The sequence below is a fragment of the Phaenicophaeus curvirostris genome, chromosome Z (assembly GCF_032191515.1).
Source record: "Phaenicophaeus curvirostris isolate KB17595 chromosome Z, BPBGC_Pcur_1.0, whole genome shotgun sequence".
Classification (NCBI taxonomy): domain Eukaryota; kingdom Metazoa; phylum Chordata; class Aves; order Cuculiformes; family Cuculidae; genus Phaenicophaeus; species Phaenicophaeus curvirostris.
Window position 1 is genome coordinate 39,880,398 of NC_091431.1, and position 16,691 is coordinate 39,897,088.

General features: G+C 36.6%; 1 protein-coding gene across 1 annotated transcript in view; it reads right to left on the minus strand.

The window, feature by feature from the left end:
• The window catches only part of FOCAD (focadhesin), a 94,614-nt gene that overhangs the window by 43,671 nt on the left and 34,252 nt on the right, over positions 1–16,691 (minus strand). Inside the window, exons 12-20 of the mRNA XM_069881192.1 lie at positions 10,490–10,594; positions 9,994–10,095; positions 9,342–9,472; positions 7,604–7,730; positions 6,415–6,549; positions 6,012–6,062; positions 5,269–5,352; positions 3,274–3,403; positions 129–317 (exon numbers count right to left, since the gene is read on the minus strand). Of these exons, the coding sequence (XP_069737293.1) occupies positions 129–317; positions 3,274–3,403; positions 5,269–5,352; positions 6,012–6,062; positions 6,415–6,549; positions 7,604–7,730; positions 9,342–9,472; positions 9,994–10,095; positions 10,490–10,594 (1,054 nt within the window). The remainder of the gene's footprint in view (positions 1–128; positions 318–3,273; positions 3,404–5,268; positions 5,353–6,011; positions 6,063–6,414; positions 6,550–7,603; positions 7,731–9,341; positions 9,473–9,993; positions 10,096–10,489; positions 10,595–16,691) is intronic.

Sequence of the window (16,691 nt, forward strand, 5' to 3'; positions counted from 1 at the left end):
CACAGAATCACAAGAATAGCTGAATCACAACACATAGTTGTTTCTTAAAGTAATCCAGTCTCAGATTCATAGAAATCTTTCAGTCGAAGCATGTAGCCTTGTCTAACTTCAAGAAAATGACAGCTTACCTGCAAGGCCTGACGTCATGCCTGGTTGTTTATTCCTCTCATACATTTTCAGCAAGAAGTTTGGAACACCTGCCACGGTCTTCCCCTGGTCTGAGTATGTGGTCCCTCCTCTCAAGGCAGAATGATACACACCACGGGGCATATTGGTCATCTCCTGTTTCACAAGTGATGCTGTAAACTCTTCAAATGCTAGATGAGTGCAAGAAATGAGGAGAGAGGAAAGGGAATGTCAGAGCTTTATGACAGAGACCAAACAAGTCCTGGAAAATGCAAATGATACCAGTGCTTCAAGAGAGATTTGTTTAGATACTAACACACTCAGATGAAAGCTTAAGGTCAAAGAATTGAGAAATCTTTGCAAGTCTCTCTGACACCATACCTGCTGCTACTGTAACTGCAAGAGGCTCAGAGCAAGTCATGTCAGATACCTGGATTACAAAGAAAACCAGCTTTAACTATTCCCTCAGCTGCTGGACTGCATTCTTTGACTGCTACACCAGTAATGCTAGCACATGCTGACAGAAGGAAAACGAGAAATGAAACCAGTGTTTAACAACCCAGTAAAAAATATTACCTTTAAAACCAGGTGATTCCTAAAGAGGTCTAAGAGAAGCATAATGCAAAGAGGCTAGATGGAGAGAGTGCATGTCTATACAAACAGGGAACACAGGGATATAGAAGTATTACTTTGATTTCTGTTACAACTGCAGTACAATTCTTTTGTCAAGCTCTGCGCTTTCAAACTATGTATGGTTTTAGTCTAATGAGCTTTAAAGTTATACACAATTAATATAATGTTCATTTGGAAAACCACCTTTAAAAAGCCTTTACAGGCACACATTAGAGAAAAGGGTTGTATTGCTACATGTACCATGTATGGACACATACATCACTTGCACAGTGTTTGTTGTCACATCACAGCTGAGAGCTGACACTGTACCAGCACCTTGCAAACCTGTTATGTTTGTAAGTCTTTCAGCGCTTTCTACAACTGAGTTTTAACGGGATTTATAGTAGCTGTTTCAGGCTTTAAACTAGCATGTTAGTTCCCAAATCCCATGCAGTCCTGCCTTAATTAGGAACTAGAGGAAAAAAGAGATGAAAGAGATGAACTCATCCTTTCTAAGTCCAAAAAATACTTATGGCAGCTTGGAATGAAATAGTTATTTACCGGAACTTTCTCATGTTCCCTGTTTTCAGCAAGTTTCTGTAATTTTCAGCAATGTTCCTTCCCAATTCAACTTCGTAGCGGAGTAGCAGTCTAAATCTGAAAGATTTTTGTAGCATAGCAGGAAGGACACCTAAATATGTTCTTTTTTTTTTTTTTTTTTTTAGTTTCTCCACCCGAAATGCCAACATTCTTCAAACAAAACCTCCAGAGGGTAGTCAGCAATTTTCACTACAGTGATTCAATCAAACTATAAATCTTTATCCTTAGGAATCCTCAACACTACATACTCTTCCAACAAAACTAAATTTACTGACATGAAAAACACTATTCACTTACCTGCTTTAGACTTTTATAAGAGCTTTTTTGTTTAAGATGGCTACAGCAATAGAGGAAAACTTATCTGAAGTGCACAGCTCTTTCTTTGCTGGTGACCATCCACTGACTTTGACAGACACATCCTATTACAGGTAATATTCGCTGCTGATGTATTACTGCACTTACTAGTTATGCCAAAGGACATAGTACTTACAAGCTATTCAAAACCAATTCTTCCTGTAAGAGGCACAATCTAATAATCTAGGCTGCCAGATAGAACTCAAACTAGAAACTGGATAAATGTAATAACACACCTAGATTAGCAGCAAAAGTTAGGAAATCATACTTTAAAGCTTGCAACCTGAAGGAAAAAAAAAACCAAAACCAAAAAGATGTAACTAACATCACAGGAACAAAATTCTTATCAAACCTCCTGCAGAGATATATCTCTGAAAAATAATAATAATAATAATAATAATAATAACAACAACAACAACAACAAAATTGCTGTTGTCTGGAGTTTATAGTTTGTTATATGGTATTATTTTTAATTCTGACTACCAGGTTTCAGACAATCTCAGACATTCAGAATGAAAAACTATTAAAAAAAGCCCCAAAAACTGGCTGTCATACCCTTTTCAAATACCCTGTGGACTCTAACGCTCTGTACAACAAACCAGTTTTATCAGAGAGAAAAATGATACCTAAAACTTCATTTTGCAATTCCTCACATAAGTAGTCAGCTATGGTAAATTGAAACCGCGGCATGTTCTAACCAACTGCCATAGACAGTCTGCTTTTACTTTGTTTCCTTTTTTTTTTTCTGTCAGCTGCATTGCAGACACAGGCCCTAAAGCTTGGTTTGCAAGTTTAGACATTTTTACCCCACAGACCTGGAGAAGACACTTGGCAAAAACACACAACTCAAAAGTAATGCCAGCACCAATCCCACCTCCTGTTTGGAGCCTTTTAACTGCAGCTGCCATAGAATTAAGTGCTCACCTCTTCAGGAAGACAGCATATGGAGGCTGAAAAAAACTAAAGATTTTCCTCTCCCTTCGAAGATTAGAGAGAAAGGGAAGAAAAAGAAACAGCCACTCGAAGTTCGAGGAAAAAGAGAGGAAAAGCAAGAGAGGAGATCTCACAAGCAGCAAGCTAAACTTCCTTTAGAAATTTCAGTTGATTTCATGTGCACTAACAAGGACTTGGAGGGTAACTGAGAATCAGAGACTGTTTTCTTAAAAATCATTTCAGCCTTTCTTCTTCTAAGTAGTAAGGAGGTAGCAAATTAATTGCAATAACGTGTAATAGCACAGTTCCAGCAGATGAGATGCCACATAATGAGCTCCAATAGAACAGAGGTCTTCTGACTGACTCAGACCATTGTCTTACAAATCCAGTTTCATACCTTTTCAGTGGAGCAATTAACTCAGAACAACCACACTTGCTGGTCATTAAAGCTTTTAGAATCATAGAATCATTTAGGTTGGAAAAGACTCTTAAGATAATTAAACCTAACACTCCTAAGACCACCATTTTCTTAGGAAAAAATAAAGGCTGCACTTTAACATGACATTCCATTATAAGAAAGCCACATGTCTGTACAGTCACCATGACTATAAATCTGCAAAGCAATCTCAAATACTGAATATATTCTACCTCCTAAAACAGGAGCTGGCGTTAGAAACAACAGCTTGATATATGAAGATCCTGGAACAAAAAGATCCACTTCCCTCTCCTCTTCATCTTCATACTCTGCCTCCTCTAGTGGTTCAACTTCTGGTCGTGCCTGAAAGATTAAAAAGGAACAATTGGAAATGTCAACACAAAAACTCCAACTCCTTATTATGTTCCATGACTCTAAGTGTCAAAAATATCAACTAAAAGGTTCCCATTTCATTAACTTGAAGCTGAAAAAGCACAAGCTTGTCTTCTACCTGAATGAAAAGTAAGACTGATTAATAAATATTCACATAGTACGTAAGTCAATATTTGTAATAGTAAAATTAACCTTGATGCTTACAGGCTGAATTAATACTGTTAAAACTTCATTTTCACTGTTTCTTCTTCAAAGTATAACAATACTTTATGTTGGTACTATAATATACACAGAGCATTTGCACATTAAAAGAGGGGCAACAAAGCTGGTGAAGGATCTGAAGAACAAATCTTATGAGGAGTGGCTGAGGGACCTGGGGTTTTTAGTCTGGGGGAAAGGAAGCTGAGGGGACACCTTATCACTCTCTACAAATATCTGAAAGGAGACTGTAGCAAGGTGGGAGGCAGTATCACCTCCCAAGCAGCAAGCGACAGTACGAGAGGAAATAGCCTCAAGTTGCAGCAGGGGTGGTTTAGAATGGATATTACGAAAAATTTCTTCACCAAAAGGGTCATCAAGCATTTGAACAGGCTGCCCAGGAAGTGACTGCGTGACCATCACTGGAGATTTTTAAAAGATGTGTAAATATGGAGCCTGGAGACATGGCTTAGTTGTGGACTTAGCAGTGTTTCCAGTTGGACTCACTGATCTTAAAGGTCTTTTCCAACCTAAATGATTCAGTGATTCTATGTTTTCTACTAGATGTTACTTTACCCTTCTGATTTTCAGAACTTGAAAAATTACAACACATATTAAATGCTTTCAGTGACAACATATTTACTCATTTTCTAGTGATTGTAAAGTACCAACATCAGTCATACCACCATGGAAGAGATTTATTACTGCAGCACTGTTTAGAGATTTTTCTCATTCTATCTTGTGCTCTTTTATGCAAAACATAATTTTTATTTGTAATGTTTATGCTGAACTCTTCTCACTGATTTACATAAAGTAGGTATGTTTTTTAACTTTAAAGTTGTTTCCAACCTTTTCACAACCGCCAGTTTCAACATGCAAATGGAGCCAATCTTGTCATAACACAAGAAATAAAAACTTACAGAAGTATTTACTATGCCATAAATTACTAATAGACTAATGGTTATTGCCTAGCCTCCCTTGCAAGGTTCACATAAAAAAAAAAAAAATATCACACAGATGTCCTTATATGTTCGTCTCCTTTCAGTGTTTCATTCTGTAACGTCAACCAATCGGACTGAAGTCTGATACGTACTTAAACTTTCCAATAAGTATCTCAATTCCTTTCTGGCTGCCTTTGTCACCAAAAAAGCAAAATGTTACGCTGTATAAATTCACAACACAAACATAGGAAAAGTTTTGCTTCCAAAAAGAAATTACCTACTTTTCAAACTGACTTGCCCACTCCAGAAACAAAAGCACTAACCATAAGTGTGACTGCAAAGGATGAAACAGGAATCACAAGAGCCATTTAATATCAAGACTTAACTGTATGTGTTAACAGAAAAGCTTAAAAGGCAAATCAGTTGTCCAAAAAATAACCTGATTTAACAACTGAAAGTAAGAAAAACTATCTGCTAACTGTTTAGATCTCACTCAGCCTCCCTTTGTCCCACTCACCTCACATAAGTCTTAGATATGCTAACTAAAAGCAATATCATTCCATTTCAGCAATAGGAGCTCATATTCCCTCTAGGAAGCATTGATGTCTGTCTTGTAGAGATGGCACAAAGACGTATTTCCCCTCCAAGAAGACAAAACCCATATCAGATAGAAGTGTCAGCAGTCCTTACTGTTACCTGTTCAGGAAGATGAAGAACTGTATGTTCCCCAGAGCCAAATGATGACAGTGACTTATAGGCTGAAATCGCTACAACAGCATCCTAGAAAATTAACAGGAAGAACAAGGAGATCACAAGCACAGCACATGGTATTGCTACCAACAGGAAACCCCATATACCAAGAGCATATCCACTAACAAGTGAATACTTAAGAAGACTTCAAAATTACAATGTCTTCCTAAGGTGAACTCTTAATTCCTCACTTTATACTTAAAATGCAAACCAGCAATACTACCTAGGCTTGACAGCAAACACTCTGATTGCTAAACTCCATTATTGCTGTGACGGTTTACAGAGAATTATCTGAACTATTTTTGAACTAAATGACTTTGGTTCCAGCAGCCTCATGTTGGTGACAGTCCAACATTCCCACTGTATTACAATACACCACCAAAGAACTGAGTTACTTGTCACAGTTGCAGCTTTGCCAAGAATGCTTCACCATATCAAGACTGAAGTGTACCAAAGGAGTCAAACTAGTTCATGTTAACAATTTTCCTTGGGAGTGGTGGATCATAGGACCATCTGTTATCCCCTTCCATGTGCACTAAACTGCTTCTAAAACAGTGTTAAATGGTCAGTGACATGAAACTCTATTAGAAAATTAGATTGCTGACACTGACAACCTTATCTTGACAGGTTTAAAACTTAATGTTAATTCTTGGTGTCAGCAACTGGATATTTTCAGTTGTATCGCTTACCTTGTTTTGTGTGTTGTTCCAAAGGAAGCTGATAACTTGAGCTTTGAATTTCTATAAAAGTAAACAAAACATGCACTCAGATTTTCTTTATCCAAATAAGCAGTTGAAGTAAAGGCAGTCACCTGAAACTGCTGCCACATCAACACGCACTGAGCTAAGGAAGCTGAAAGGACACAGGTCTGAACTGCAGACACATTCATGTGTTCTCGCATTTTGGGAGAGGGAAACCCCTGATAAAACTTGCACTAGAATTTCTCACCTCTCTCCTAGGATTCACAACGCAATCTAAAATTGCAAAACTCCGGGGAAACATGCATTATGATTAGCTTGAATTAGGCAGTGAGTGCAATTCAGAGATATTAAAAAGGTACACTAAAAGAAGACTCAGCCCATGAATACATACCTCATATTCATTTGTATGTACTGTTAACGAGGGAACCAGGGCAAATAATTCATTCAGTGATTTTAAAATGAGGGGTCTTGTATCACAACTCAGCTTTGGTGACAGAGCATTCCATGTAGAACGGATGCAAACAACCTGGAGGGAAAGTGAGAGACACCATTTATAATAGCAGTTCCAAGTTATTTAAACAACATCTGTTTCCAGCACTTGCCTTCTCCATGCCTACTTGGCACTAGGAATGAATATATGGTTCATAAAAAGAATAAGAAAAAAAAGGCAAGCATGTTAAATATTTACTTGTATTAACAGTCTCACGGTATATTAACTGACATCATGCAATAACACTGGACAGCACCAGGTAAAGCAGCAATAAATAGAATAGTGTAGCAATACACAAAAGCTGTAGTTGTATCTTCATGTAACACTACTGCTCTCCATCACTTCTTCAAATCAACTTAAAAGCAAGCTGTCTCTGGGAGCTCAACAGGATGAAAGCATAGGAAGCTATGGAGTAAGCTATACTCTCTGAGAGCCTCCAAAAGAAAATGTCCTTAATCTTTAAACACAAGCAAATACAATCAAATTTGTGGAACAAAAAAAAAGAATGTAAAACTGTAGAAGTTAACAAATCACTGGGAAAATATCCAACTAAAATAAACACAAATATCATGGCTTCATTAGGTCAGTTCTTACAATTTATAGTGAAAGAAACCACTTCAATGAACTACAAAATATTAATTGTTGGGAAACCACAGATGTTAGTAACAACATGCTCCCAATTCTTAATTTACAAAATTGGCTTTAAAATTATAGAATTGATTTTTATTCTGTTAAAAATGAGTTTGGAGTCTTGTCATTTATTTTCTAAGTCCTTAGAACATAATAACTGCACTCTTAAATCTCCCATTACAGTTACACTAGCAACCAGAAAGTTATTGTGTGTTAAGTAGAAGCTAAAACCACTTTAGACAAACTTCTGCAATCCCAGCCATTAGGTCCTTAGGAGAAAGGAGAAAAAAAACTACAACAAATTATTAGCAATAATACATAAAACCAGGAGTATCTGCAGGCTCCCATGCTACAAAAAATCCAGTAAAAGCTGAGAAAAAAATCATGCTTTTTCTCCCTTTCTGGGTTTAGTAGGGTTTTTTTGAGTAAAAGTAACAGGAACAAATTAGTTTAATTTTACCTCAGCCTCACAAAGTGCCTGAAGACCCTGTAACACTATGGCAGCAGGTGAAGCTTGATCAGGTTTTGTGCATTCATTTAACACCTGGGAAATTGCAGCCAACATGTCTGCTCCATGCTGATATGGCCTAAAGGGAAAAACATGATGATACAAGGCAACATTCATGCATACACACCAGTTTTGATCTATTAAAAAGAAAAAAAAATAACTAAGTATTGGTTTTGTTTAAATGAAAACTAAAATAAACTAAAAGTAGAAGGAAAAAATATACAAATGAGGGTATCAGAGAGAGCTCTGAAAGCTTAGTGACACAGAGAGTTAAATCAAGAGGCATCAAGTTCCAAATAAAAGATCATTAAGCTAAACCAAAAAGTGATTAAGTTATTGAAGTTTTTGTCCAAGGATTTCACATACACTGAAAGATTAAATAATTAAAGAAGTGAATGAGAAGAAAAATCTGTGCATGCTATTGAAGACTCTGTTCCTTGCTTCTTTATTGCTGTCTTATCACAGTACTCATTGCCACAGGTTGGTAGAGATTCTGGCAGCAAAACACTTATAGCTATCTTACATCAGATAACAACATTCTTCCAAATTTTCTGGTTCTCCAATATCATCTGTTTCTTCTTCAGCGACTGCATGGGTTGCTTGTTTGCTTTCCATTCCTTTAGCATCCATTCAGTTTTATAGGGCTGTGGTGGGGTAGGTGTCAACTGCTGATTCAGCAGTTCCTCATACTGTTTCTGCAAAAGCTTGTGGTAAAAAGCTAGGCAATTTGCATTCATGAAACATTCAGGCTTCCTCTATTTGCTCTCAGTTTCTTCCAAATAATTTCTAAATGCATGAAGAAATTACGTACACCTAAACTCTTAACTATCACTTAGATGGCAGAAAGAATATTACAGCAGCACTGAGATTTATTTCTTGCTTTTAGCTCTTTCTTCTTTAATTATTTCATGAAAAATGCTGTTTGGCAAAATTAAAGAAGGCTGACAAGGTAAAGGAAAGACTATTTCCTTTAAGATTGTTTTCTTTCAGTTGATGACTGAAAGATACATGAACCTTTCCAGCTGTTAGTAACTGACCTTCAAGAAAGAAAAATAAAAGTGAAACCCAAACGACAGGTGGCAAAGAAAAAAAGCTGGTATTGTGCACTCAAAACCAGAAAGTGATTAATAATGTTTTTTTTAAATAATCATTACAGGAACTGTCAATTATCATCAAGTACTGATATACATGGATTGTTAGAGCTGGAAGGGATACATCATCCAGCTAGACGTTCAACTGTGTTCCATGGTTGCTATTACGTCTGAATATAGACCAGTAATCTCCATGTGACAGAACACACTTTTCAGAAATGCACCCCATCTTTATTTGAATAGATCAAAAGACAGACAGATCAATAGTTGTTTCATCTAATGTTTCATCACTTTTTTTAAAATGTGGGGGTCGTATGCTTTAAAAGTTTCTGCTCTCAGTCAGTATAGAATACGTGTTTTGTTTCAGGGTGAAGACATTTTAATTTTCCCATTATTTATATATGCTTCCTATTAGTTACAATATAAATCCTGAAACCTACCAACTGCTGACATCAGCAATACCCAGGTATCTTATACTAGAAACCTATTACCCATAATTAATGTAACAGAGTAGGTAAAAATAATTATGCAGCTTTTCTGGGGGAAAAGAAAAATGTATTCCCTTACAAAGACAGAAGATGAACAACACTTTTGCTTACCTCTTCCTACATATATCTCTTATACAGGCAGCTTTAGCAATCAGCTTTTCCCATTGAGCATCTTTGTCAACAGACAAAGAGGGTATATCAGATGTTGCCAAGAACTTCTGCAATTCTGGGTAAATTCGATCCTGGAAAAGATTTAATGGAAAAACTATCATCAGATCTCCAAAAGTTGGTGATGAGATTTTCAATCGCAAGCACTTTCACATGACTTTTAAGTATCACTTTTACTGTATACCATACTCGACTTTATTTCTTTATTGGAATCTACTGCTGCACTGAGATCTAACTGGCCGTTGCAGACTGAATCTCTACTGCTACTTTATAAACAGAGAAGCAAATTACTGCCATGTAGCTAAGGCCTTGTTCGTACTGCACATTATGAAAAGCAGAAAGCTGTTCTTCAGTTTTTTTCCTATTCCAGTTTGAGACCTGAAGAAATGAAAAGCAGGTTTCATGAAAGACATGCTATTGATTTTTTTTCACTAAAACAGAATCAGTATGGATACCACTTCCACCATTTACTTTATGCTGCTGATCATTTAATCCTATTGTATGCAATGTCCCAAAATTAATTTCCTTCCTTGGTTAAAGGTAATGAAGTTATTCAACAACACTTATCTTAGTGACACTACAAGAATTTTCTAACCTGTCTTTCCCATAATGATGTCATCAGCCGCAAAGCAATGGCTCTAAGCTTTGGTGTGCTCCCCAGCATGTGTATGGCATGAAGAATCTGAGCTACACAAACCTGAAAAAAATTTTAACCAAATGTCACTATTATTTTTTATGTTCAAGAACAAAGACAAATCTATAATCGTTACTTTACAATTAAATACAACAAGGAGGTAACTGTCCAACTGTGATGCCAGAAAGGAACTTAAAGTCATTTTCTGAAAAACTTTAGTGCATAGTGAGTCCAAAAGAAACCTCCTATGATATATATAACGACATGGTGCAGACAAAGCATAACATACATTTCACTATATCAACATACTATTCCATTCAAAATATTAGAAAGTTATACTGAAGCTTACAATCCAGTTATTTCAAACACGCTATGCATTGCTCTGTCTAAATTTTTTTTAGAAATAAATGACCTCTTATTGATAGTTTCGGTTTTACTAAAAATTTTTCATTCTGACCTTGTGTACACCCAGTGCAGGTAACGTATACAATATATCCCTGTAAAGAGCAGGCTCCAAAGGTCTTCCTAATTTAAATATCAGTACTGGGATGAGATTTGGGACCTAAAATAAGAAAAAAGTAAGAAAAAAGGTTGGAACTATGTTGCCAACACAATATCTTGTATAAGAGAGCAATCTTGTCAGAACATATTAGAAATTCCTACCTTTTGGCATTATTTATTCTGCTAATAGGGAAGAAAAAGGAAAATTCTGAAGTCTATAATTTCATAGTGCATAAAACATTTCTTTTCAAGTTACCTCAAAACCAATTTGTTATGCATGTTCAGCTCTAACCACAGCAATTGTCTAATTTCCACAATACATTAATTTTTACTTGAAATTCCATTACAGGCACAGAGAAAGGAATATGTAATTGAAAATAGTACATTAGCATACATATCAAATCAATGAAGAAACTATTCCAATTCTGTTCTGTCATTACAGAAGAATTCTGATGATGTTATTATCATATGCAACAAACTTCTTATATAGTACAGTATAATTTACTACATTCTTTAATATATGGTAGAAAACTTCCAGAGAGCTGCTCCTGAAACAACAATGAAGGAAAAGAGACTTAATTACCTCCATTCCCCCTTTATTTAGATCAGATTTTCATTATTTTCATACTGGCAAGTCCTTCATTTTTTTCCAGTGGGCATTCATATAAATATGTTGTAAAATAAAATCTGCTCATGATGGGCTTGCTTTTTTTCCACTTGATTTTATTGATACTTAGTGATAGTTACACTACACTGCTTCACTTCTGCCTTTATGTAGTAGTAATGATGTTCGCTTAGTCACACGGGTTAGCCTTCAATAGATGAAAATTGTGATAAAAGATAATGCCACTCTCAAGAAGAGAGAAACTAACATGGATATTTGGTATGTAGCAGTAACAAGTGGAGACAATTATTTTGTAGTAATGTGGCTTTCAGAAAATTATTTCCCTTAGAGGATAAATAGGGTATAGAGTTCTCCGTTTCACTTTTACTGTTTACTTCTAGAGCGAGTTACCCTTGGAAGAGGCTTTTGCCTCTTTAATCTCTAACTTTAGAAAATTCATTCATTAAATCCAAGTTTGGAGGCTTAAAGCAGAACAAATGTGTATTAAAACCCACACATACTTGGTTGAAGTAAAAGACTGAACAACACTTAAATCCAGTGATTACAAGATTGGATCCAATCTTTAATCCAATCTATAATTCAGCAATCTTACACCTCTGAAAATGTATCTTGGTGAGGCTTATGTTTTATACACATATGAGTGGTTTACACATACAGTGGTTCAAAAAATTGTTAATGGGGAATTCTGCTACAATATTCTCTCAAGATGTATTTTTACATGAGCAGATTTTGAGATGATAATATTTTTCACTGTGCAAGGTCTACCTTAGTCCACAGAAACTACAGAAGAAGAATAATGAATAAAGAGTACCGAATAAAAATTCAACAGCTCCTGGATTCGGCATAATTCCCCCTGTACTTACTGGTTCCAAATTACGGACAAAAAAAGTATTCTTTATTCTACAAGAGATGACTATATTTACAGCTGAGCAATCTAAATTTGTTCTTCCACAAACTTAAAAACTTTGTTGTGGAATTTATACTTAATACCTAAGGAATTAATTATTTTTTTCCCCATTTCCCCAGATACTACTTGGCATTCTTAAATAGAATAAATCCCTTTATAAACCAAAACTTCCCCATATTTTAGACCCACAGACTAGCATTCCTTCCTCTCTTTCCCAAGGTTGTTGTCTAGGTTCTGCAGAAGTACTCATCAACCCATCACCTGCCTAGACAGAGGATGGGCTTTACTGTGAATCTTTCAAAGCAAAATCAGTAACAGTGGTAGAGAATTCAAGGTACTATTCCTTTGAGCAGACTTTCACACCTAGCAGCACTTTCAGGACAAGTTAAACGCTGCTTTGCTTTCCCATCTGTTCATTGAAACCTGAAAGCATCTTCTTAGCTAGCACCATCCCTCCTTTTTCTTTCAGACCTTTGGATTTAAGATTAGTTGGACAGTTTTCCAGCTTTTGTTGTGTACTGGTTTTGGCTGGAATAGAGTTAAGTGTCTTCACATTAGCTTGCATAAGCCTATTTTTTTGATTTGTGACTGAAACAGTGTGGACACTATTACTGATGTTCTAGCAATGGCTGAGCAGCATTCATACAGCATCACGGCCTTCTCAGTTTCTCACCTCTCCCCACCAACAAGAAGGCTGGTGGTGCACAATACATTGGGAAGCGACACAGCCGACCCCAACTGACCAGAGGGATATTCCATAGCACATATTGTCATTCTCAGCAATAAACTGAGGGAAGAAGGAGGAAGACAAGACATTGTGAGAGACAGTGGTTTTTTTTCCCCAATTAACCATTATGCATGATGGAGTCCTGCTTTCCTGAAGCTCAACGCCTGCCCACCAATGCGAAGTAGAGAATTAATTCCTTGTTTTGCTTTGCCTGCGCGCATGGCATTTGTTTTACCTATTAAACTGCCTTTACCTCAACCCACAAGTTTTCCTGCTTTCACTCTTCCAATTCTCTCACATCCCACTGTCAGAGAGTGAGCAAGGAGCTGTGACGGGCTCAGCTACCCACTAGGGTTAAACTGCAACATGCACAAATTTTTTAAAGTTATCTTCTAGATAAAAACTGAATGGCAGATGAGCAAAATTAAAAGAAGGTATCAGAGATACCGACTGAGGCAGGATCTATCAAGCTAAGACTTCATATGAAGCACAAATATTTCAAAGAGAACAAACATTCAACCCTTCAAATACACACACATAACTACTAGTTTTCTAAAGAAGGACTCTAGAGGCAAGACTTCTTCCATTAGAGGAATAAAAAATAAAAATTACACACAGAAAATGGAAACTAGAAATGGTTTAATTAAGCATCCTGCCTTACATATCTCATAAGCCTACTTACTACATTTAAGCAAGCAAAAATAGTAAATGGTTGGGGTTGGAAGGGATCTCTGGAGATCACCTAGTCCAACCTCCCCTGCTAATTCAAGTTCCCCTCATCAAGTTGCACAGAATTGCATTCAGGTGAACCTTAAACTCCCTTCAGACCAAACACATAGGTTTACTTCACACAAGTCAAAGCAGTGAGTCCACATACAACCCACCTCACAACATCACCTTGGATCAAGGCTTTAATGAAACTTGGGGATGGCAGCTCCTCAGTAACTCTCTGAACTACCCTTTTGTCTCTGCTCAAAATATTTTTTTTTTCTCTCCTCCCCATCTGGCTTTAGGCTCATTACAGCTCAACTGCTATTTCAGATACATGTAACAGCTGGGATGTTTCTCCCGCACCTCACTCCCTGGGGGCTTCCCTGAATTTATCCCACTGTGTGCCCTAATCAGAACTCCTCCTAGCTTAGATGTCTTTGAAATGATTGGTCACACTTCCAAGACCAACATCACAATAATTCTTAAATACTGTATGGTGATAAATACTCCTTGTTATCACAGTATTCTTTAAAGTACAAAAGAAGTTGGGGGAAGCAAATAATTCCAAACTCATCAGTACATTAGCTAGAGTTTAATTAACATCAATTCCAGTCCCAGTCAAAATTTAATGATAATATGTCTGCATTAACACTGATTAAACAGAAAACTGAAACCTTTACTCCCAATACGAGATTTAATTTGCTGCCCTATTGTAATGATTTGATTAGACTAATCTATGCACACTTTATCCAAAAGGGCAACTGCACTGCCTAAGAAAAAACAGCATTCATTACCACACATGAAGAAAACAGAAATTAATTTCCTGATTAAATTAAATGGAATCCAAAAGAATGCTTGAGTACCAAAGGCTCACCATCCTCAAAGCAAGTACCTATTTTGGTTAAATCAAGCCTCAGGAGAAGGAAAGCCTGTACATAAACCAAATAATACCAGAATAAACAAAAAGTCCCATTGAAGTTAGGAGACTTGATAGATGGAATTAGTTTTATTTCTAGGCACCTGTTGTACCTTGAGTGTTAAGAAAAAAAACCATCATCTGATTGACTGGTACCTAAATCTTTGAATGACACAAGGTAAATTGCAGGGCAATAAGCAAGCACTGGACATTCCATACCTCCAGGAGGGACAATCATTAACACTAATACAGCAACGTGAATCATCAATTTAAATCCCAAAATTATCAGGGAGGTCAGGTGCCCCTTCGTATCTAGTGAGATACAAAGACTTCAACATAACCTCTAACATGATGTGTGTATAGGAACGAACTGTCTTCTAATAATATTATCCAGAGAGTTTTGTATGCAGCAGCATGGTTGGAAGATTCTCAGCTCTGAGGGTAAGAGGCTTTTTTGTTAATTCTTTAAACCATACCAATGCCTGATAAATGCTGTCACTGGTTAATACCGCACTGGGCAAAAAGGCTCCATAAAACATTTCAACAGACATGGCAGACATGTCATTGCAATGGTCAAAATACTTACCTAAGTTCCTTCCTTCCAAACACTCCACATAGTGCCTCTTCCTTTTGCCAAAGGCGTCTTACAGTACACTATCTGGTCTTAGGTAAGTTCTCTACTCAGTAGGCAGTTTCCTGCATTTTTCTCAATTGTAGCTACACTGGATTACACATATGGCAATCAGACTTAAATTAAAAATAAATTATAATAAATTATATTCATAATCCCTAATTATAAAAGCATTTAAACCCTCTGAAGTCAGTCTGTTCAGGCCTGGCCTTATCAGTCATGAGTTCATTCCAAGCCTGGTGTATGCATTAATTAGAATCATAGAATCATAGAATAACCAGGTTGGAAGAGACCCACCGGATCATCGAGTCCAACCATTCCTATCAAACACTAGTGTAGTTATGAAATTATTGTCTAGTTATTGTCTAGTTATGAAGTTCATTCTACGCCAAACAGGTGTTAAATGAAAGTTCTACTAAATTTTTATACTCACGTCAAGTAAAAAGTTTGATTTACAGAATTCTCAGAAAAAGACTAAGTAGGTGCTACTGTAAAGCCAATTACAAAGCATGTGCTACTATAAAGCCAGTTACATATTTCCTTAAAGGTACTGGCCTTTAAAAGTGTACTTGTTTTGAACTGAATACTGAAGTCATAAGATCCAGGAAAAAAATAAAGTGTTCTAGTACAGCAAAGCTGCTCCTCTCTTCATCTCCCTAATGTAATGGATAAAAAATGCTGGGTCTAATTTCAATATTAAATTTATGCTAGATCTTCATTAAGTGCTTAAGAGCTCCAAAAAAGCTGACACAATAACTCATCAGCTCGCAGTAGGTAGGAAGCACCTATGGAGAGGAATGCATGTTAACACTGCCTTCTGCATCCCCCATGCTCCTGGAAGATGTGGTGGTGAGGTCAAGTCTGTCATCAGCAACCTGAAGAAGGGTTTCAAGATCATAGTTTTTTATTTTTAAAATAATTTTGCATCTCAAAATCATGCAAAGGTATGTCAATAACTCTACATTTTAAAATTAAGATTAAACACGCAAGAGAGAATGCTTTTATTTAATAAACCCTTCTGAGAACTGTTCTCACTCTTTGCAACTTGGTGATCTGTTTTCTTTTTCCTGAGTTAAAACAGTTTTTCTTTAAAAGCACAAGCTAAGGGAGGACAGCATGGGAAGAAGATAATTGTCCTCCTTACATTTTACTGAAGAGAAATCATTCTTGTGCAGTCCTTGAATCACAACATAGAATAAGAGACAGACAGAAAACAATACGCCAAGAGAAGTGATTTTTAAAAGGGAAAAAAAAAATTAAAAAAAAATTCAGATGTGTATTAACTTACGCTGTCCCCACTTGATATTCTAAACATAAGATATCACTTCACATTATTCCCATCATACCTTCTTTGCTTGCACACCTATCCTGGAGATTCTTATGGGCAAATTTTAACACTAACAGATTATTCCAGGCCCTCCACAAAGAGCCAACCAAAAGGCAGGAAATAACCATCACTATAAAGTTACAGGTTTTATTACTAGGAAATGTCAGGCTGAATTTTGGAAGACAGGTAGCATCAATCTAGCTCTCCAGAAGGCAACACAGTGAAATAAGTAGGCTTTCAAAAGCACTCATTAGTCTGGTAGTTCCTGCTCCAGTTAGCAAGGCAAAGTACTGAACAATTCACACAAATGGAGG